The 23,114-nt window shown below is 45.3% G+C and overlaps 1 protein-coding gene across 1 annotated transcript; it reads left to right on the top strand.

The window, feature by feature from the left end:
- The first annotated feature begins 4,204 nt into the window (after nucleotides 1-4,204).
- On the top strand, nucleotides 4,205-20,124 carry HMGXB4 (HMG-box containing 4). Its single transcript, XM_090043136.1, has 9 exons — nucleotides 4,205-4,505; nucleotides 7,367-7,445; nucleotides 8,279-9,324; nucleotides 10,780-10,861; nucleotides 12,460-12,524; nucleotides 13,860-13,965; nucleotides 14,520-14,689; nucleotides 15,546-15,668; nucleotides 17,898-20,124. Exons 3-9 carry the CDS (start codon nucleotides 8,353-8,355, stop codon nucleotides 17,940-17,942), a joined length of 1,563 nt encoding a protein of 520 aa, XP_089899262.1. The 5' UTR covers nucleotides 4,205-4,505; nucleotides 7,367-7,445; nucleotides 8,279-8,352; the 3' UTR covers nucleotides 17,943-20,124.
- Nucleotides 20,125-23,114: the final 2,990 nt, after the last annotated feature.

Below are 23,114 nucleotides of genomic sequence, written 5' to 3'. Positions count from 1 at the left end.
CTGCCTACCCCAACTGCCGCTGCCACAGCCAATCACTCCATGCGTGGGGCAGGCAGCAGGATTAGCTGCCTCCTGCCCCCTTCACCAGATGCCAGAGGGAGGGGGGAAATAACCTCTCTCCCTGCCCCCTCACCTAAGAGAGCCATTCTGGCTGGCCTCTAGCCACACCCCTACCCCTGCTGCTAGAGCGGTGAGGGGGGAGCAACTGTGATGGGGGCAGCAGTCCCTCTCATGGTGTCCTGGGAGCAGAAGTCCCTTCCTGGCGGAGAGGCTAGGTTGCAGGCAGGACTTGGGCAGTCAGAGCTGTCACAGACTGTGCGAGTGGAAGCTTCAGCTCTGCAGTTTCTGCCAAGCGCATGGAGCTCTGGCTCCAGCTCCGGCTGCTTTCCACTCACGCCCTGCAGGGACTGCTCATTGCACCAGGCTTCTGCCCAGTTCACAGAGCTCTGGCTCAAAAAGCAGAGAGCACAGCCCAGCCCACAGGTCCAGAGCATGCTGGGGGGCTCTGGTTTAATTTAAACCAGGAGCCAGTCTGGGAAAGAAGTTGCATAAACCGGTTTGACCCAAATCAGTTAAGTGTGATACTACATTCAACCAGGTTTATCTTAAATCAGTTTGGTCCATTTTGAAATTGGCTTGTGTGCACTGAACTTATGTTCTATTACAGGTTTAAACTGGTTTCTGGTCACTTAAGCCGGTTTATGGATAACTTCTGCCCCTAGCCCTGGGGTTTAGGAACTCTCAGTTCTCTGTTCTGTTGTAAACTATTTGTGTGACCTTGGGCAGGGGCCTCAATGCCAGATTTTTAAAAGTATTCACAATCATAATGATGTACATGAGCACTTAGTGGGACTTTTCACTAGAAGATAGTCACCTAACCTCAGCTTAGATGCTCATAGATTCATAGATGTTATGGTTAGAAGGGACCCCAATAGGTCATCGAGTCCGACCCCCTGCCCTAGGCAGGAAAGAGTGCTGGGGTCAAACGACCCCAGCTAGGTGCTTGTCCAGTCTCTTCTTGAAGACCCCCAAGGTAGGGGAGAGCACCACCTCCCTTGGATGCCCATTCCAGACTAGAAGTGCTTCTGGTCCACTTCCAGGTCTGCTGCCAAGAGTGCTGGGGAGCCCCCCATGCTTCTGTGGGATGCTCCATGTGCCCCAGTATTGCAGCACTCACGAGCCCCTGCTACCTAGAGGTATGTAGAAAAAAACCTTTAAAGCTGTCTCTATGTCCAAATTTCCGAATCTTTCTGAATTGATTCAGAGGGTTCCGATTTGACTGGGAGAGATTAAAGGGTTCTCTGATTAGATTTGGATTCAAGGATTCAGCCACCAAATCGGGCCAAATCTCTGCCAAATCGAATCAGGGACCGAAGCTTCGCACAGCCCTAACTGCCCAGATCTGTATGCTAATGAAATCCCTGGATAGTCCAAAAGAAGGAGATGCTAGGTTGTTTGAATGCAGGATGTAAATTCCTGTGTTCCATGCTAGCTAGCTATCTTCACACATTGGCTCTGAAAAGAGAGATTAACTGAATTTTTTTTTTAGAAGAAAGAAATCAAAACTCTTGGAAGAGGTGATATCTTTTATTAGACCAACTAGATATTTACAAACAAATCATTGTATTTATCTGCAAGCTTTAAGATAATTTTTTAGAATATTTTTTTTAGAATAACTTTTTTTTAGAATAGTTATCTACTGATTAAAAGTGCCATATAAAAAATAGGTATTACATTAATATTTTGCAGGGTTAGGAAGAGGTTTGGATGGATATCATCAGGGGAAGTCTGAATGATGTATAGCCTTTTAATGCTTCAGTGACTTTATGTGCAAATTTCATGCCATAGTAACTTGAACACTAATAAATAAAATGGTTCACTTCAAGGGAGCTGCTCCTTTCTGCATTTTTGACTGAATAAAAAACATACACTCCCTTGCACGCCATCACAGACACAGTCTGATACCTCTGAACCATTAGCTGCTGAAATCATTAAACTTCAGGAGACCTACAGTCCTGTCTCATGCCAGGGAGCAGAATAGGAAACATGCTATCAAGCTACTAGATCTCTTTATAACTTCCTTGCTATCTCTGAAACCTATTCCAAATCAGCCTTCTCGTTTTAAAAGCACAGTGTTGCCCTCCCTGGTGATGTCACACCTGCCTCCTCCCTATTCATACTCATGCAGTCTCGACCAGGCCTGTCCAATCTGATGTCTGTGAGATGATAGTAAATATTTGTAAAACAAGCCATATTGCCATGAGGGCTGCAAAATCAGTCAGGAGGAATACTTGGTGAAACCACAAAAGCTTTGTGACAAGGCCATCTTTTCATTGTGTGGATATGGTGCCTAGCAGTGGCATACTGACAGGGGGTGCTGGCCTGTCGGTGGGGGTGGGGCACAGGCTGGGCCCTCCACAGGGTACTTGGTCCCTTGGCAGCACTTCCAGTGAAATCAGAAGTGCCACCAGTGTATCCAGGCTTGGGAATCACCTACCAGGGAACCCTGCCTCCCCCCGCTTGGCGATTGCCCACAGACGGGGGCACATATGCAAGCATTGGCCCTCGGGCACCAGAGACCTACCATATGTCACTGGTGCCTAGCAGAATGGGGCACAGACCTGTGACTCCCAGGTCCTTCTACAATACAAACAATAATCTGGCAAAGGCAAGACTGGACTAGCAACATCACATACTGCTGAATGCCTAGCAAGTTCTAGGTGTGAATTCATGCACAGAAGCAGCACTGATGAAATCTTCGCTCCAGTAAGGGATGAATATGGACAACAAGGAAAAAGTCATCTCCCCTCCTTTGGTGGGGACTGGACGAACAACAGTGTTGTAGGGAGAGATCCGTATTGATGGTGGAGGCCAACCTAAGGCATGTAGATTTGTGAGAACATGTGGAATTAATACTGATTCAGGCCTTGGTCCCACAAATGTTTCATCAGCACTGTTCTGGTAAGTAAAGCATATGCACACATAGGGGTTGTTATGACAAGCACTGGCACTTGCTGTGTGTTTGCACACTGTAGGCACTGATAGCTAGGGCTCTGGTCTCCACCAGCACTTGAAAGCCATGGTTTTCAACCTTTTCAGACTCAAGGCACCCCTCGAAAAATGCTGGCTCTTAGCTTTCACTCTTGTTTTGACTCTAGAAAAACAATACAGCAATTCTTCTACTACAAAGACCTCAGAAAAATCCAGCAGGTCCAAACATTCTCAACACTGTGGATTCCTATTTGAAACCTGTGGTCTGAGCTAGCAAATCCCAAGCCCACACCTAAAAGTGCTAACAGTGTGTGGCCCCTCGGGCACCCTGAAAGGATCTCCAGGCACCCCAGGGTCCTGTGGCACCCCTGGTTGAGAATCGCTGCTTGAGGGCTCTGTTACGTTGCAACTAATGATCATTTGGAGTGATCTCTTATTGCACACTACTCATATAGTAATCATAGTAATATTTTATAACGGAATGTATTATATGTAATAATATATAATATAACACAGGAATGCAATATATAACACAATACATAATACAGTACATAATATAATAATGCAATATAACACAATATATCATATAATATATAATGTAAGGTAATATAATAGTGCAATATATAACTATATATGATGCAATATAAGTTTATGCAATACAATAGAATATATAAAATAACAATTTAATATAGAATAGAATGTTACATTATAGTGTATTATATTATACATTAGCATATTAATATATCGATATAATGTCAATATATGTCACTTGCATGATCAATATACCATTTATCATCATACCCAATTTATTAATATCATTAATAACATTAGCGTGCTCATCTTGTGTAAATATATAAACAGATAGATAGCGCTTCATTTTAATCATGGAAAAATGTCAATTTGGGGCTCCTTTTTTTAAACTAAAAACTGAGGATTTTTTCAAATCAGAGAAAATTAGAATCCCTGGGTATCACCGTATTCTGTCACGCCGCTGTTACCCGGCACTATTCGCGTGCTCCCTGGAAGTTGCCGGGGGGCTTCTGGGACTTGTAGTGCAGGCGCCGCTCACGTGACCAAACGCGGACGGGCTCGTATGTCACGTGACGCCCGCTGGCCCCTGGGGCAGGATGCTGGGCTAGGTAGGCGGCGGGGGGAGGGGCCTCGGCTTGTGTTCCCCGCCCCGGAGCGAGGCGGCGCAGCCGCAGAGGCTGTTCCCGGGGTTCGCCCAAACCCTGTGCGCAGCACCGAAGAGTGTCGGTTATCGATGCGCTCGGCGCTCTGCTGCTTCTGTCTGGCCGGCGGTGCCGCGCGGCGTCTCTCCCCGCCCCCTCCTGCAAGATGGCGGCCGCGGGCTGCGGCGGCGGCGGCGAGGCGGGAAGCGGCCGAGCGGAGTGAAGGGAAGCGGCCGTGCGGCCCCCTCCCCACCCCCTCACCCTGGTCCAGGCGGCGGGAGGACCTCAGGGCTGGCTGGAGGCGCGGGGCCGCGGGCCGGAGCGAGGCTGGAGCCCGCCAGGGTGAGAGGCCGCACGGGGCCGCTTCAAACCGCCGAGGCGGGAAAGCGCGGGGAGTGAGACCGGGATGGGCTAGGGCGGGGGGGTCCGTGGGACAGTCGCCTACTGGATGCACACAGTTAACGTGGGCTTGACGCCCGCAGAGCAATAGTTACCCCCTCCGCACCTCCCCCCCACTGTTATTAGGGGGGCTGCTGGGGGAGTGTTGGCTGAACTCGTTATTAATGGAGGACAAAACAGGCATAGGAGCGAAGCTCAAAGGGTTAAAATAAGTGCACCAAGGGGTGACACGGGTCAGCGCCCACTGGCCCTTAAGTGTAGGGAGCCATTGGATACTGCCCAGTGAAACTCTGCCCAAAGACGTGAATGGATGGGGGACAGAAAAGCAGCCACGCAGTCCCCAGGGGGTCAGTGGGACAGGGCTTTTGACGTGAGGCAAAGACCCCCAGGCTGATGGGGCACAGCACTGGTTGCTTAGGACAACGAAAAAATATAAAACGGGAATGGGAGTGAAAGCCATAGGTTTGAAACGAGAGCACCAAGGGGGGACACAGAGCAGAGTACGCTGTACTATGCCCACCGGCCCCCAGATGGTCTAGGGCAGTGGTCTCCAAACTTTTTTGATCGTGCAGCTCTATCTATATAAATCTAATATTTTCTTCCTGCACCCCAATGGATCGTCTTGCGCTTACCCCACATTGGAGACCACTGGTCTAGGGAACCAGTGGGCACTGCCTGGTAAAACCCTGCCTGGGGACACGATCAGGCCAACAGCCCTGTTGTCCCCAGGAGTCTGGGACAGGAGACTGGGCACGGTGGACATCTGGTCTGACCTAGCCATTGGCAACGCCTATGTTCGTATCTGGTCCTTAAGATTGTAAGCCTACTGGTGGGGAGGGGGCAGGAATCTGTTGTCATACGTATTTCTTATGTAGACTGTGGCATGTAAATTCTACCTGGGACTTGCCATATGTGCCATTGGGGTTTCACATGTTTTCCTGGTGGTGTGACTTAATTTCTGTGCCCAGTACTTCTCCTGAGTACTTAGAAAACAAAGCTGTTCACTTTGTGGACTGTAACAAAACTTCCTACTTAGCTGTGTGTGTTTGAGGAAGGAAGGGTTTAGAACAGTCGTCACCAACCAGTGGATCGAGATCCACTGGTAGATCTCAGAGCCTTTCAGAGTCGATCGGAAGCTGGGGTGGGGGGCTGAGTGCCCGCGTGCAGGCACACACATGCCCCAGCCCAGCAGCTCAGTCCATGGGGGTGTGAAGGGGTGGGGGCTAGATCAAGGCCTGTACAGTGAAGGACACTGCAGCAGAGGCAGGAGCAGGAGTAAATTGAGTGGGGCCCCGGCCAGATGGGACTTACCTACTGGGGAGGCACACCCCCAAATATATTTTTCCCATCACACTCATCAGTCCTAGGGCTCTTAGTGAGTGACTGACGTATTCATGACGTGGAGCTGACAGCAGGCAGAACCCAGCAAAAGAGAAAGCACTCTTACAAGGGTCTGCTGCAGGAAGAGGAAGAGATAGCAGCTCAGGTCAGGAAGACCTGGAAGAAAAGGCTGAAGGTGAAAGGATGCATATAAAAGCTTGTGATGAAGTTAGCGTGGGCATCATCGAGGGCATTTTGGTTTTCTGCTACTCTGTCCTCTATTAATACAAAGTCCAACGCCTTTATGTCCTCATTTTTCTCTTCGTAAAGAGACATAAAGGCGTCAGTTTTGTATCGATAGAAGACAGAGGACAACCAGACTGTCCTCTATGATGGACTCCCTAGTTGGAGTAGGGTGGGAGAATTGGTTGTTTTGAGGAAGTGTCCTGCAGAGGATTGTAGGCAAAGCTCAGGGAATATCCCATGTTGCTCAGGGACACTTTATGATTTGAAGTGTAGTGCTGTATTGCTCTGAGAAGGAGTCAGGCCTAATTGTTTTGTCTCTGATTTGTGACTTCATGTTAGATGAATGAAAGGGAGAGCAGGATTTTAGGCAGTCTTTTAAAGAAGAAGATTCTAGTTATTGCACTGCCACAGGTAACCAAAAGCTCCAAACTGCTCCATTCATCTCCATGAGATGTTAAAAAACTGAGAATAGATACTGACAACCTTAGTTCAGAGAGGAAAGTTTAAAAAAAACCTTAAATTTATGCTTTTTGGAGTCAACTAAAAGGGATCCTTTTTTTTTTTTTTAATTTTATTTTTTTAAGTTCAGATGTGGAAAACTATTGTTTTCTGCTTTTGCTTTTTCATTTGCTGGTTCATTTTCCATCCCTCAGCTGGATTCTTCCAAACAAGCTTAATTTTTATCTTCAAAATGGTCAATAAATAATTAAAGTGTTTTGCGTTGCATATCTATAAGACCATTTTACTAGTCAGTCATTTTGGCCAGGTCACCTCTCCCTTTGCATTTCTCTCCTGGTTCCCCCTTCTCCAGTACATCAAACAAGCTACTTGTCTCCACTTGTAAGGCCCTTCGCAGCCTTTTCTCTCCTTACCTACCAACTCTCATTCAGTACGTTCAGGTCAGCTCTTGCATTTGATCAAGGCCTGATGTCAGCTGCCATTGCCAGCTTGTTAGATTTTCAGACAGGCTCCTTTTTTATCGTCTTCCATGTTGCCAGTCTCATGTGAGAAGCATCTCCCATAGATCGCTGTCCTTCAAGTATCTATGGAAGTCTCAACAGGAGTTAGGTTGCTGATGTGCTTTAGGCATTGCCTTACATAACTAGGGTTCCTTTGTTGCTGTAGTAATATAAATAATAATTATAATACTGGTTTCCAGAATTACCTGCATCAGTATCCAGTGCACATTTGTTCTTTTTTTCTGCTGTCTTTCCAACTCATTTCTTCTCTTTTTCCAGGACACTGAGCTCTTCTTCCTGGGGACAGAATCACACAAGAAGAAGAGGAAGCATTCCTCCGATGAGTTCTATCACGGAGGTAGGATAGCAAGTGGGCAGGATTAAGGAAATGGGGCAGAAGGAAAGACTTACAGATCCCTAGTTTTAAGGAAGGGTCACTTGGTAGCCCACAGTAACCGTTTTGTATTCAGCACTCCTTCATTTAGGAGTCACCAACTGTTGGGAAGCACAAAGCCTGATACGTACCCAGCAGGTAGACAGAAAGCCCCAGGTTGCAGAGGAAGGATGAAGGACTAATTTTTGGGTTTCAACACAACAAGGTCTTATTCACTGAGCAATCACAATTCCCTAACATGCCCTTATGTGACTTTTGTATTCTGGTGTCACAGCAAGCTGTGGATTTACTTGCGGAACAAAGTATTTCAAGGTTTCAAAATGTGTTCTTTTTCTGTAGTGAAACAAAAACTAAACTTTCAAACGTTTCCATAAATTAGAGTTTTCTCAAAATAACTTTTCAGAGTGAAAAGCTCAGGTTAGAAGTAACCATAAAACAGTGGACCTTAGGCAGCAGTTTGTTGTGATAAGCACATTTCCGTGAAATGGATTGGCCTCAAGGAAGTAGTATATTTTGACAAAAACATATTTTATCAAAAGTGTTCTGATGAACCTCACAGTTTATACTGTTAACCAGCTCGAAGTCTATGGCTTCTCTTCTTCTGTAGCTTGTTTCGCGTTGCAAAGGAAGACTTGCACTGGCCATAGGGGTTAGAAGTCTTCTCTGTCAGAACAATAACCAGCTAGCTCTGAGCATAAGGAGTTCTGTAGGACTCTTGTCCTATTTCAAACCAGTGTAGGAAGAGGGGTTGCCTTGGAGGAGATGAATTTGATGTGTGTTGCTTTGGTCCCTTTTAGACCTTTCACCTTTGGAACTACCATCAAAGAAGAAGAAAAAAGTAGTGTCAAGCCCAACTTCTGCTGACACAGCCATGGACCTCCTCAAGGCTATCACCACACCTCTTACCACAGGCTCCAAGGCCTCAAAAAAGACCTCAGAAAAGTCATCTTTCTCTTCCTTTACTGCCTCTGGGTACTCGGAGAGCAAAAAGGAGCACCACAAGAAGAAGCTGAGTGGGAGCAGTGGAGAGGCTTCACTGGATGATGGGAGCTTCCACAAACCCAAAAAAATGAAACCACTCTATGTAAACACCGAGACACTGACCCTACGTGAGCCTGATGGCTTGAAGATGAAGCTCATCCTTTCACCAAAGGAGAAAGGAGGCAGCGCAGCAGATGAGGAGTCATTCCCCTACTCTTCACCACCAGCAGCAACAAAAAAATCCTCCAAGAAATCAGCCCGAGATGAACAAGGATCATTCCTTTTGGGGCATGAGTTTCAGAGCTTGCTGAAGTCATCTCGGAAGAAGCACAAGCCACCACCAGACCCACAGCCAGCGCCCATCTCTGAGGGATTTGGCCCTGACACCTCCTTCTTTTCAGAAGGCCATGGGAGTGAGTATGACATTTCAGGGTTGGAGCCTCCATTAGAATCAGGTTCATCCTCTGGGGGAGAGTTGGAGGCTGGAGAGTTGGTGATAGATGACTCTTACCGGGAGATCAAGAAGAAAAAGAAATCGAAAAAGAGTAAGAAAAAAAAGGACAAGGAGAAACATAAAGAGAAGAAGCACTCCAAGTCTAAAAGGAGTTCTGGACTCCCTACCTCTGTGGCAATAGCGGAAGTCACAGTACCACCACCACCACCACCACCACTACCACCACCCCCTCCACCCAGCGCCCCATATGTCCTCCCTGCGCCACCGCCACCGCCTCCTCTGCCTCCTCCACCTCCTCCTCCACCACCTCCTCCAGTATTCCATGTAGATGGACAAAGTGAGAAGAAGAAGAAAAAAGAAGAGAAGGAAAAAGAGAAGGCAGAGAAAGCAGAAAAGGACAAAGAAAAGGTAAACAGCATCAGGTAATAGAAATTGTTCTATATAAAGTCTGTGATGTTGCATAACTATGGGTCAGGTATCAGGTATTGCAGTTGCAGATTCAGATTGCTGCCATTTCCTAAGAACTGGAGCTTTCATTTGGGTTTATGTGAATCAAGTGAATATTGAGGTTATTGTCTCTCTGAAACGTATCTTAGACAGGGCAGTTTGCATTTTTATCTCAAAGTATTTTTAAATAAGGAAACCCAAAGTTAACTACAGTATTGGCATTAACCATTTCATTTCCGAAACTGTTTTGCAAAAACAAAAAAAAATCACTTGCTCTTCTCCACCAAATGGGATGGCTACTAGCCAGACATTCACTGACAGAGGTTAGTGAGAAACTTTTTTTTTGAAGTGTCTTGACAGGATAGTGGACTAAAACTTGTCACTAATCTAGTCCAATAGGGCAGTGCAAATACTAGTTTTGTGAAGTGGCACATTTCCAATTGTGTTGTAAGCTGAGAACCTGGAGTTCTATGGCTAATTTATAAACGTGAAAGTGGGGAAAACTGGATGGTGTATAAAATGAGTTTTGCAAGATAACAGAGCTGTTGCAGTATGCGGTGTACAGAGGGAGAAATCACAGAGTAGACCAGTGTTTCCCAACCAGTGTGCCATGGCTGTCAGAAAGAAATGGGTGTGCCATCGAATTTTGCCACAGCAATGAGCTACAATAGGTAGGAGGATGGGGAATGCCTTAACAAATGTGCCATGGAAAATTTTTATTAGTGTAATTGTGCCTTGGGCTGGAAAAGGTTGGGAAACACTGGAGCAGACTAACAGAAACTGAGCTGAATTGTGTCAGGAATTGGCCAGGTATAATCCAAGAACCCATCAGAAATCTCAGTCAATGAAATGGACTGCTTTGTTTAAAATTGTGGGTAGGCTTTCTCTAATCACAGACTGTGGTGGCAGAGTCTCCTGTTTCCATCACTGTGTTGCTAATATGTCACTCCTTGTAGGGATGCTGGAACTGGAACGAGAGGTAGTTACGTATCAGGATTGAGCTGAGTCGATGGATGTGTGACTAGTGGCAATGTAGTGAGAAGTGGTGCTGGAAGTCAGAACTGAGATGTATTAGTGGAAGTGTGCATGGATCTTGTATTAGAATAACATGTTGTTGCAGTATGGGAATGAAATGCATTGTCAGAGCTTTTGCAGGGTACAGGTAGACTAGGACTGATTCTGATCAATAGTTAAAGCCCTTACTTTCATGAGTGCTGATTTCACCAAGAAAATATGAAAGAATTCTCCTTCAGCCTCCTTACTTCTCTTGGGAGTTCCCTTTACTGCCCAGTGGACCAATGCAGAGCAGTCCTTTTCTGAAAGGTTTTGTAGAAATTCTAGGAAATCCGTACATTTAAATAGACTGTAGTATAATTTAAAAAGCTTCCCTCACTGTCTTTTTTTTCTTTTGTCCAGCCAAAGAAGAAAAACATGTCTGCCTACCAAGTGTTCTGTAAGGAGTATCGTGCAACCATTGTGTCAGACCATCCAGGGATAGGTAAGAGAGTAACCAGGCCCCTTCCTCAGTTCTTGTACAGCGATCTGATTGGATATGAGGACATCTCACTTTGTCCTGTCATCTACTAACACTAGCAAAAGGTCTGCTACTAGGCTTTGAATATGAGACATCCACGTGAAGAGGAAAAGATTTCATGAGTGGGGATCCAGGTTTTCTGAAGAATTTCTTTTAAGGAGAAAAATGTGGATTTTCTCCTTTTTTTTTTTTTTTTTTCCTTCTTGAAAGGAGAATAATGCAGTAAATAGCGGGTTTCCCCTTGCAGGCTGGCATGGGGGGGCAGGGCATTTGTCCCCTGCTGCTGCCAGGTGGGCAGGGGGAACCTTGCCATGGTGGCGCTGGGCTTTCTGTGGCACCATTGAGCCTCCCCGTGATGCTGTGCCCTGCTGTACCAGGTCCTGCCTGCTGGGCTATGGAGGCCTCTGGGGAGAAGGCAGCAGGGCAGGGCACCCCAAGCCCACAGCAGGCAGCCTGCATCCACTCCTGTCCCCAGCAGACTCTGCTGCATCCATAAACCCCACATGGGAGGGGGAGCTGGGCTCTGTGCTCTGCTCCACCATGGCAGCCAGGGCTCGGATGCTACTGTGGGGCCAGGAGGCTCTGGGCCCTGGCCCCATAGTTCTAGGGGCCCCTCTGGCAGGGTGGGAAGGAGGGGGAGAGGAGAAGGAACAGGGGGCTGCAGGTCATGTGGGGGGGGTGGCAGGCTGTGGGTTGGGGACTATGAGGCAGTGGCAGGGCCAGGGGGCTGTGGGTTGGGAGTGAAGGCCACCTGTGGGGTTAGAGGGCTGCAGTTTGGGAGTGAGGGGCACCAGCAGGGTCCAAGGGGCTGTTCAGAGGAGGGTGGGCTGTGAGTCAGGAGGGCCAGGGGTTTATGGATTGGGAGTGAGGAGGAACGGCAGGGGCAGGACACAGGTGTATCAGGGTTGCTCAGCTCCAGAAAGTGGGTTAGGGGGACACAGCCACAGCTGGACCGCATCTTTGTGCACAAAGGGAGCAGGGGGAGCTCTGATTTTCTGTGATAAAAACAAAAACACCAACATATATAGGTATTTAGAATTAATTTTATTATAATAATTGGGGTACTGTTAGGCTTCCAAATTGCTTTAAAAGTGTAAATGTATCAGTGAAGCATTGTTCACCTGATACCTGTATATAGTGATGTTTCATTTTAATTGTGGAAAACCGTGGATTTGGGTGTTTTAAGTCTGAGAATCTGGGATTTTTATTAGAGAATTTACGATGTTTAAAAGGAGGAAACCAGGATCCCTGCTTATGAGTAATAATTTGACCAACCTCATTTCTGTGTACTTGCAAAACTGTCCCTACCTTGCACTGTGGAGCCTCCACATACAGAACTTCCCAGTGCAGATGTTCCACATCAGCCTTTCCAGTTTAGAAGATATTCAGGGTTTATGTTGAAAACAATCTCCAGGACAGTATAAGTTCTTGAAATAGCCATGGAACAAGCTATTCACTACAAGCATGTACATGAGCTAATTTCCCACTGCTCCTGTAATTACACAGACTCTTTTAAAAAAAACCTTTTTCCCTTCTCTTGTTCTGTCCTTTTTCCTCACTAGATTTTGGGGAACTGAGTAAAAAGTTGGCAGAAGTCTGGAAGCAGCTACCTGAGAAGGATAAACTGGTAAGCATAGCCTTGACAGCAGTCTTATGTAGAGTTTAGATTATGATTTGTATAGGATGATTTGGATAGGGATTAGGCCTGTGCGAAGTGGCTAGCATTTGCTTTGGATTCAGCCAATTCAGGGAACAGTGATTTGATTCTGTGATTTGAATCACTATCCCAAATTGATTCGCTCAAATCACACAGGCCCATCCCCTGCCTGCTATCCGAGCCCTGGCAATGGCTGCCCTGCCCACCCCAGCTCCGTCATTGGGTGCTTCCCGGTTTGCGGGCGATCCTCGCTGCCCTGCACTGTGTGGGGGAGCTCTGCAGGAGCCCCCTGACACCCTCCTCCGCCCCTGGCTTCCCCAATCCCCACAAGGCTGCCCTGGCTCCTGCCCTTTAAGAAAAACAACCCAGACTTGCCAGTTCCTGCCTGGCAGGGGAGCGATCCCCATGCTGCGTGGCTCTGCACGAGCCCCCAGAACCTCCAAGGCTGTTGCAAGAACTGGGGAGGTTGTTTTTTTTTTCTTAAAGGGCCAGAGTTGGGGGGGTGCTCATGACAGAGTGGAGGGCAGCAGGAATTGCCCCCCTGCCCAGCAGCACCCAGTGAGTAGGGTTTGTTTAGTTTTTTTAAACAACCAGGAGCTGGGCCTGGGAAGGGCAGCCATGGGAGCGGGGTTGGGGAGCAGGCAGGGGATGGGCCTGGCAGGGGTCCCCCCATGGTGCCCTCCCCCCCCTTCTCCAGCACCCTCTCCCTTGCCCCATAAGTACAAGCTCTGAGTCCAGGTCCTGCTCCCTCCTGCAGCAGGCAGGGAGTACCCAAATCACTGAAGGTCTCTGAATCTTTTCCAAATCAGTTCAGACCTTTTAATTGATTTGATTTGATTTGGATTCAGAGATTAGGCCACCAAATCAGGCCGAATCTCCTCCGAATCAAATCAGTACCTGAAGCTTCACACCGCCCTAAAAGGGATGATCCTGCCTCAGGCCAGGGGGTTGGACTAGATGACCCTGGAGATCCCTTCCAGCCCTGCTTTGGTACAATTTTATGAAAAAAAAAAATTTCTAAAATACTTTGTATGAATCAGTTGCCTGCACACTCTTGTGTTGCAACTGCCACCTTCATACGTACAAAAGGCAGCCCCCTACAGTCTGGAACTGAGCAGTCTTAAACACCCCCAGCTTCCCACCGCCCCAGTCACACACACACACACACACACACATCTAGTTCCTGTTCATGAAAAATGCTTAGCTGGTCACCTATCCATAAAGTTGCCTCTCACATTCCAGTTCTGGCAGCAGGATTGCCTAACAGTTTGAATCTTGCTTTGTTTTTTATCATGTTCTGTGAAGAGTTGGAAGCAGAAAGCTCAATATCTGCAGCACAAGCAAAATAAAGCAGAGGCCACAACAGTGAAGAGGAAGGCAACCTCATCAGAGGGTGCCCCAAAAGTGAAAGGTACTAGCTATGTTTGCTCAGGTTTTGGGGGTAGGGGAGAGCTAACAACTATGTACTAAATTAAGAGCAAGCACCCCTTGTCCTTCTTTTCTCTTCTAGCTTTCTACTCATTAGTTCTGTTTCCGTGCTTGATCCATCATGTTACCGAGAAATAATCCCTCTAGGATAAGAAATGGCATCAGCAGAGTTGAAAAGGATATCCTGTCCAATTCTTAGCTACAAAGATGATGGTGTTAAACCACCATGATTCATTTTAAAAGATTTAAAGCAAGCCATAACAGGCGGAAGCTCTGAGTAGGGACTAGAGGATGGAATTAAAAAATGCATGATTAGCTTAGCATCTGTGTTTAATCAAAGAATTTCCTACCATCGCCACTAAGTATTAATACTACCATCACTAAGTATTAATATTAATACTACATTCAGAAGTGGAATATGTGCTTTTTATGTGTATAGGTAAAGTCCTGACTCTAAAGAGCTTGCATCCTCAATAGACTGGTCATAAGGAAGGGAGAGGAAAAAAACAGGGGTTTTTTATATCAATCTGTTTTCAGCTTCTCCGACAGGAATACTTTCACCCCACAAGAAGTCGCCCTCCAGTACTGTGGTGTTATCCTCTTCGCCAGCCAAAGTCCCTGAGACGGAACCCATTGACGTAGCTGCACATCTACAATTGCTGGGTGAATCTCTGAGCCTCATTGGACACAGGCTGCAGGAGACAGAGGTGAGTACAGGTGCCATTATTGAAGCAGGGGAGAGCTGTCCCATGTTAGCCCAAGTTAGCCAAAATTCTTTTAGTATGAAAAGAAATTAAAGATGGAGTCAGTTGTTTTTTTGTTGTGTCCCTGTTTAACAAAGGATATAGTAAGTTCTTTTTCCCGGAACCCAGCAAGCACCAAACATCTGGTAACGCTTTCTTTGCTGGCACACCCAAGCTATTGCTGCCAGCACTCAGGCCAAACACTTTCAGCTTTCTAAGGACATGTTCAGACAATGTTATCTTCCTCATTGCCTTTTTTAACATGTAGTCTTGTGTTTCAAAGCTTCAGTGTGCTGAATAGTAGGTGACAGTATCCTCTCATCCCACGGTCCTGCATACCATGTGCTTTTATTGCCAATAAAACAAATGTGCATGAACTCCTTTTTTTCTAGTGATGACAACTGAGATTTTATTGCAAGGGAGCTGTTCACTCCGTTCTAACAATCAAAGGCTTTTGTTTCACAGGAAGCTGCTCAAAAGTAATTCTCCACCCAGAAATCTCTTACATTAGTACAGCCCTAGCTACAGTCTTAATTCCTTGAGTTCAGGGAGACAGCATTTTCCAAGACATTTCATGTTTTGTTTCGGAGGTTTAAATATGTGTTACCACACTAGGTGATGGAAAACAATTATCAAATGTATCCAATTTCAAGACAACTTCAAAATGATGTATGAAATGCTTGGCATGAGGTAGTAACTACATAAATAGACTAGGTAGATTAGAGAAGCTCAGGAGCAAGTCATTAATGTTCGCAAGAGAAGAGGTTATGGGGTGGTGAGATTTAATCTCTGCTGTTTGATCCTCCTTTATTCTTTTCAGGGGATGGTGGCTGTTTCAGGAAGCTTGTCAGTGCTTTTAGATTCTATTATCTGTGCCCTGGGCCCTTTAACATGTCTGACCACACAACTGCCTGAGCTGAATGGCTGCCCCAAGCAAGTTTTGGTGAGTTCCATGTGACTCTTATTTTGGTTCTAGACTTACTTATTTTTAGGGGAAGAGAGTTAAAGTACTGATTGGCAGAGCTTTGTGACACTGATTCTCCAGTGCAGAAATCTTCATGCTAGGGCACTATTATTGTGGGAGGGATGTAGGAGAGAATTCTCTGAGAAGGCATTGCCTAATGATTTTTCAGTGAAAGCTGTGGAGATGCTAATCATTCAAGGAAAGCTGGTCTCTTTTTAATATATTTATTACAGTAGCTGTAGCTTATATTTCTTAGTGACTGAAACACTCAATCTCAAGCAGATAAAGCAACTGTGCATACTAGACATTTTAATACAAGTTTGCAATAAGAATTTAAAGGCCCCTACAGCTGGTCTATACACCCACCTGTTTAATTTTTTATTAGTCATGTATGCATTGTTCCTGTGACCTGCAATTAAGCACGTGGCTCCTAATAGTGAGGGGTGGTACTACATACCTTCAAAGATGGACCTTTTCTTGTCCATCATTTATAGCTGGGTGCTAGCTGCATGTTCTCTCCTGCATGCCGGAAACACATTTGCTATTAAACCCTCATTTGGCAACAGACATCCTGCAGCTCCAGTGTAGTGTGAATCCAAGTGAAAAAACAGAACATATTACTTTAGCAGACAGGGCAATAAAAGACCACATTAGGAGGAGACATGAATGAAAAGGAGAGCTGAAAGAAGAATGAAAAATGAAGTCACAAGGAGCAAAATGTGTAGAACAAAGTAAAGGGAAATCATGTCTGATGCAAGAAAAAAGAATAGCAATACAAATGTGAAGAAAGCAGTGGATGTGACATGAACACGCATGCTTTACAAAGGTTCTGCCATGATGTCCCATGCTGGCTATTGGCATATCTTCTAATAAACTGAGTCACCTGAGTACTCCTACCTGCTCAAGTTATGACTACATTACTATTGAGTATTTTTTCTTGTACTGCTTTCCCTTGCCCAAAGCATTATGAGCTCTGACACCCTTCCAACATCATTAATGCAGTGTATGACTTGACAGCTTGATCCTCTTATTTCTGTAAAGAGCTAGGGAGTGTTAGATGGGTAGTGCTAATTTTTCACTTCTGGAGCTTGGAGAACTTGTCTGAAATTAGCAGGCTAATTGTAGTATCAAGTATTCATCTACATCTGTAACTCGCTTGTCCCCAAAGCACCCTGTGCTTGTGGTGCAGTTTACCTTTTCAGTTAATAGGTGGTGCTGCTAAATTGTAGGATCAGTCAAGAAATTAGCAAAGAATCCATTTCCTCTGTCTTTGAGTATGAACTTTGGGAGTGCAGCACACCAGGAATCAGACTTAATTGTATGTATGGTCTTCACTGAGGCACAGGAGACTGTATTGTCCTTCAGACTTCCATCTGATTTGTATAGAAACTCTAGGAACACAGAGAAACTCTCCTACCTTACATCTGAAACGGATTAGGGTTGTTTACTTGTTCTGTTTAACTTAACACATTGCAAATTCTAGCAAAGGTTTTGTATGTGCATTTGGGACTTCATTGGTATCCCTTCCATCACCTTAATTGGATCCCTTATCACTGTTTTCCCTCTGGATAATGTGGTTTGGATATGGATTTCTTCTGAGTTTCTTCACACTAGTTCTAGGACTAGTTATATAGGGTAAGGGAGGCACTTAAGAACAACAGGAAGTGTTCCCTTAATTCTAGATGCAATCTCAATGCCTGAGAGAACAACAGGGGCAAGTAGACTGAGCAGTAGACAGAGCATTTCCATGATTGGTGGTTAGCCTAGAGCAGGGGTTCCCAACCTTTTTATGCTGAGAACCAGCAAACTGTGGACCATAAGTGACCAGCATACTGCAGGCAGCCAACCCTTTTTTATACTCAATACTGTACTAAATACAGTATGAAAAAGGGTTGGCTGCCAGTCCACAGTATGCAGGTCACGACCAGCAGTTTGCTGGTCTGTAGTCACTTCCAGTCTGGCAGCCAGCCCTCCTGTGGACTGGCAGCCGGCCTTCATGGCCCGGCACCAGGTTGTGGCCCGGGGGTTGGGAACCCCTGGCCTAGAGTGCTGGTGACTTCTGACTCGGGTTGGTCTCACCATGTAGGAGCTTGAATGACAAGACTGGAGAAATCCCCACCTATTGCTATGTTATATTAAAGCATTGTTTCTGTAGCTTTTCGAGCCAGAGCCCATTTTTAAAAAGAATGTTACATGTTCTCTTCCCAGTCAAACACACTTGACAACATCGCCTACATCATGCCTGGACTTTGACAGAAGAGGACCCTGGGATGTACACACCTCTATGTAACTGACTCGTGTACATACACGTTATACCGGCACTCAAAGGGCTTTGTGTGTAGGGTTTTAAAGTTTTATATTTGTATAGTATATACATAGGATTGTAACTATTTTACCTTTATTAATGTTATGAAAAGTTGTGAAGTATAAGCTAAGAGAATCCTTTCCAATTTGGTGGGAGAGACCTGCTCAATGCCTTCTCCAATCTAAAGGCTTTTGTGTGATTAGACGTCAGAAAGCTTTTGATATATCAGCCTTAAATTCAGAGAAACCTTTTATTTGGAATTGGTCTGGGAACTGACTGTTTATCCAAGATGGATAGGTAAGCTAGTTTATTTTGGACCAAGCAGTAGCACTTGACACATCACCAGCCCTGTTTCTAACACTTTTTCAGTCTATGGGAGAAAACAGGATGCCTGTTGAAATGCGGAGGTTACCACCTGTGGTCACCTCTCCATTTCATTTTTCTCCCCCCCCCCCAGCCAGTCACAAGTGACTGAAAGATTTTCTTGTCATTTGGCTGGTAGCTTGCATTAAAGTAGTCCTGGAGATGGCAAGGAATCTGGACTCTTCCCGTGGGCATGCATGTACATTGCCATTAGCTCAACATTGAATCCACAGCAGAGGGCCAAAGATTGAATTTGGGATTATGGAAAATTGAACCTCCCTTGAATTCTTCCAGAGCAGGGCTAGCCCACTCTGACAAGGAAGAACTAGTTGGCAGAGGAAAAAGCTTGCACTGCCCCTGCCCATGTTGTGCTGGTTTTATGAGTAGAAGACTTTTAGTTTCTAAGATTGCTGATCCCATCCCTTTCACCAGCAGTATTATTTAAGAGGCATGGAATCCTCTTGGTGCTGCTGTATTCTCCAGAGGAAGTGATTAATGCTAAAGATTGAAGGAGTTATTGCTGAGTGGCACAGATGGGTTCATTGGACAGATCCCTGCTCCCCACAGCCACGTTGGCATTCCAAGCTCCTGCTCCTCCAATGTGAGTTGCAGGAAAGCACTTGATTCTCACACAGGCTTGTGTGTATGTGTGCGTGGTGTCCATATTGTGTATTTAACTTTTACCAATATCTGTAATAGATTTTAATTTATCCTGTATATTTCTGTGTATATAGATATAATTTAAAAACAAAAGTCCTTCCCTCCACCAAGTGTGTGGAAAATATGAATCAGCTGTGCTCATCCCTAGTTCCTGCAGGAATAAGCTGCACCTGTTGTGGCAAAGCTAGACTCTGCAAGGGGGAACAGCAGCCAACAAAACTTTGAGCCCTTGTGGCCAACAGGGTGTCCAGTGTTGTTGGGTGGAAGCTGAAATGGGAAGCTTTTATTTTAGCTTCAGCCTCCCCCTCCATTATAACATTACAGATTTTAAAGTAGCAGAATCAGAGCACTTCTGTGCTGTTACAAATTGTGGTTTCTCTCTTTTCCAGGGCAGCTGAGAATAAGCTGTTCCTCATTGCTGCTGAGACCTAAATCTATTATGTTTTAAAGTCAATCTTCAGGTGTCTGGAAGGGGCTTCCTGCCAGTTTCCCGCCCAGCTATTGTCTCTTGCAGGGCTTCCCCTTTTCCCAGTTCAGTGTTGCTTTTATTTGTCAATCAGAAGGGCTGGTTTGGTGGATGGAACAGAGGACTCTCTCAAAACCTCAGAATAAGGCAGAAATCTCTCACCCAGATATGGCTAATCTGAAGCAGAATTTGAGGGAGCTTGGAGATACAGGAAAGGCTGTCTGGCTTCTGGATCTGGACATTTACCATGGTTCTTGCAAGTGGCATAAAATGCTTGGCTCCATTTCCAGCTCTCCAGAAGAAATGAAGTATTGTATCAAAGGAAAAGATTTGCAGATCTCTATCTAAGGAACAGAAGGGGATCAGCTTTAGCTTTACCATCTGTACAACAGTAAACTCTTGAAGAGTTTAGAAACACACACAACCCTAATGTATTGTATTTTTATTTAAAATTTGTACACATTTGTATAATCTGTATCTTGTGGTATTTGGTACTAGAGGGAAAATCTTTGGACTGAGAACTAGCAGTTTTTATATTTTTGTTATTTTCCTGCCATTTGATCCAGATTGCATTACAATTGTATAAAGAAACTTTTTGTACTGTACTTACAATATAATTTTTTTTAACATTTGGAGTTTTGTGTCATTTATTTTTTTGCTTGGTATTGTAATTTGCTGGTTGTCATTTCCCTCACTACTCTAGCTGTCCTAGTATTTCATTTTACAGAATGAAATGTCTCTGGTATTTGAAATCTAGACCTGTCCTGTGGTTCTTGGCTGGGTACTTCAGTGTCTTATTTCTAATGAAAGGATGCTTGAAATACAACCTGGGAATTACTGAGTTGCAACATTTAGCAGTCTCAGTAAAAGACCTGCATGACTACATAGGGTTGTCACTTAAATGCCCTAGTACCAGGTTATCTGCCTGCCCCTCTCCTTGTTTACCATTCAGTGAATGGCAGGCAAAATGCTACAGGTGTTTCAGGATCCCTCAGCAATGACAGAAATGGCAGGATCACATCTTGTAATACTTTTTCAAAACACCGTAGTTTCAAGAGTAGAGAGACTCAGTCAGTTATAGGCTCAAAACTTGTGTAGTGATGTCCCAATATACGATGATCATGCAAAATGTGATTCCTCACCAACTCAAGTTGCACTTCTTGTAAGGAGACCTTTCAACAGAAGTTCAAAGGAAAATAACGTTAGAACCAGGAAACACGTACCCACAACAATTTCAACACATTTAAGCAGCGGTTTTCCTGGAATTCTGCATTGGAAGGAATACAGACGTTCAGGTCCCATTCCAAGCTCACCTCGTGCAACATGCTTATTTACTACTTAGACTATGGTATCAGCTTATTTGAAGCCACGGAAGTAGGGGTCTAAGGCTCACTGGTACAGTTGCCTTTGCAAAAGTGGTAGCACTTCCATTGCTTTTGCAGCTGTTGCTATTCCCATTATTGTGACTGCAACAGAATTAAGCCAGGCTGATCACAGAGGCAGAAGAGCCAGTGTTCAGTCCATCTTACAGAGGTTGCAGCATAAGCTAATGCAATCTGCACAAATGGAAGCAATGTGGAATTGGACTTTGCCACGTGGAGTAGGCAGCTTTGTCAAAATGGGGATCGGTACTTGGTAATGGCCTTGTTTCTCTTAACAGACGTATTACATCCGCAACACTACACCAAGGGGCACATTTTCTGGAAGTTCTTACTGGTGTCGTTAGAACTTGCAGTATTTCTCCTATGAAAGAATTGCTAGAGGAAGAGGGGGTTTTTTGTAGCTGGTCCCTTCCTGCCGAGGATTCACAAGTAGAGGTGATGACTAGTACCGCTAAGGAGGTGTGGTGGAGGAGGATGGTACTACCAATATGTGGGCCACGGTGGGAAGAGGTGTAAAGGCCATATCCTCTCTTGCCTGAGATCTCCCAGTGGGCAGAAAAAAGGCTACAATGACACGTTGAAGGCACACCCAAAGCAAAGAGATGCTGACATCAAGAGCTGGGAGGAGCTGACTGTCAGCTGACTCCACTGGCATCTCAGCCTCAACCAAGCATTAGTCTATTTTGATGGAAGAAAGAGTGGGGGAAGGAAAAGGAGAGGAATCCCAGCCTGCAGCCTCCTCTCAGCTGCAGAAAGGCCTGCAATGACTGTAGTTGGCTCTGTGGCTCAAGGACCAGACTCTGCAAGCAGCTCAGGCTTCACAGCAGTGGCCTGCCCAGAGCTGGGGCCAGCTGAAACAAATGGCTTTGCATGCCATGCTCTGGCACATGTGCCGGGGGTTGCCAACTACTAGACTAGATGATCTCTTTGAGATCCTTTTCAGCTTTACTTCTGTCTGCCATCTGTCTCCTGGGAACAGTGTTACCAGGTCTTAAATATGAAAATATTGTATTGGAAGCTCAAAATTATTGTATTTTCTGAAAAACTGTCATACACTGAAAAAAATTAAGTATACAACTAAGTAACATCATGTTGCCTTATACCAGGGGCAAGCAATCAAGGGCCGCATAACAGGCAGCCCAGGGCAGATAAATATTAATTTTCTAAATTTTTTACAGGCCCTGCGGGCTGGATAGAATGGCCTTACAGGCCGTATCTGGCTCCTGGGCTGCATTTTGCCCACCCCTGCCTTATACTGTTATCATCACCACATCCTGCACTGCTCTGCTTGACACTATGACATTTTGTTTAACTCTTTCCCTAACTGGTTAAACTGAATTGATTGCTATAATTAGTCTTTTCTCTCTGTTTTGTGTTTCAGGTCTACATATTGTAAATTGTTCTGCAGTTATGTTATATTGCTCACTGGAAGTCCCCAGTGAGAACTGGGTCATCAAAATTGAAGTTTCGAGGCAAGCAGGCATAAGCAAGTGCTGAAAGTGAACCCAGAAGTTGGTTAAGATTCCCTGAAAGTGGGGTTGCCAACTGTTTGAATGTATTCTGGGAGGCTTTTGGAACGCCAACGTGCCCACAACACTACACGCATTTGCCCGCATGCTTGTTTACGTCAATTATGGATTACGATGTGTGGACTTTACATCAGGAAGGCAAATGCACATGACAAGTACATTTTAAAATCCCACTGGACTACTGTATAAATTGGATTCAACATGTTAATGAATGCCCTATCATTCATCTCCTGGGTGACTCTCAACAGTCTCCTGGGGATTTGTATCCAAATCCTGGAGACTCCAGAGCAATCCTGGAGGGTTGGCAACCCTACCAGAGAGTGACTTGGGTTTTATATATGCTGCATCAATTAATTGCATCAAAAGCCATTGCACATTTTGTCAGGTATCTGGGTTGTAGCCCTACTTGTCTAGAGGCAAAAGGAATCAAAACTCATGGAAGAGGTGGTATCTTTTATTAGGCCAACTAGGTATGTGCAAACAAATACATTTTGAACAGTTTTAGCCATTGGCAATGCGTACGGGGTGCACATGCACCCCCTGAAAGAAGCGCCACTGATGCTGCCAGCAGTTCCTGCAGGCCGTGGGTGCTCACGGTGCCCCCCAGCCTCCAGGGGCACACGTCATTCATGCTTTTAGCATTGTCTGTCATACATTGTACAGGGGTTGAAATTATCCTACAAATACAGTATTTATCTTACACCTGGCACGGCTGCCTGG

The sequence above is a fragment of the Crocodylus siamensis genome, chromosome 4 (genome assembly GCF_052110815.1).
Source record: "Crocodylus siamensis isolate JL-2025a chromosome 4, ASM5211081v1, whole genome shotgun sequence".
Taxonomy (NCBI): domain Eukaryota; kingdom Metazoa; phylum Chordata; order Crocodylia; family Crocodylidae; genus Crocodylus; species Crocodylus siamensis.
The sequence above is the reverse complement of the archived record's forward strand: the minus strand, read 5'-3'. Positions and strand labels throughout refer to the sequence as shown.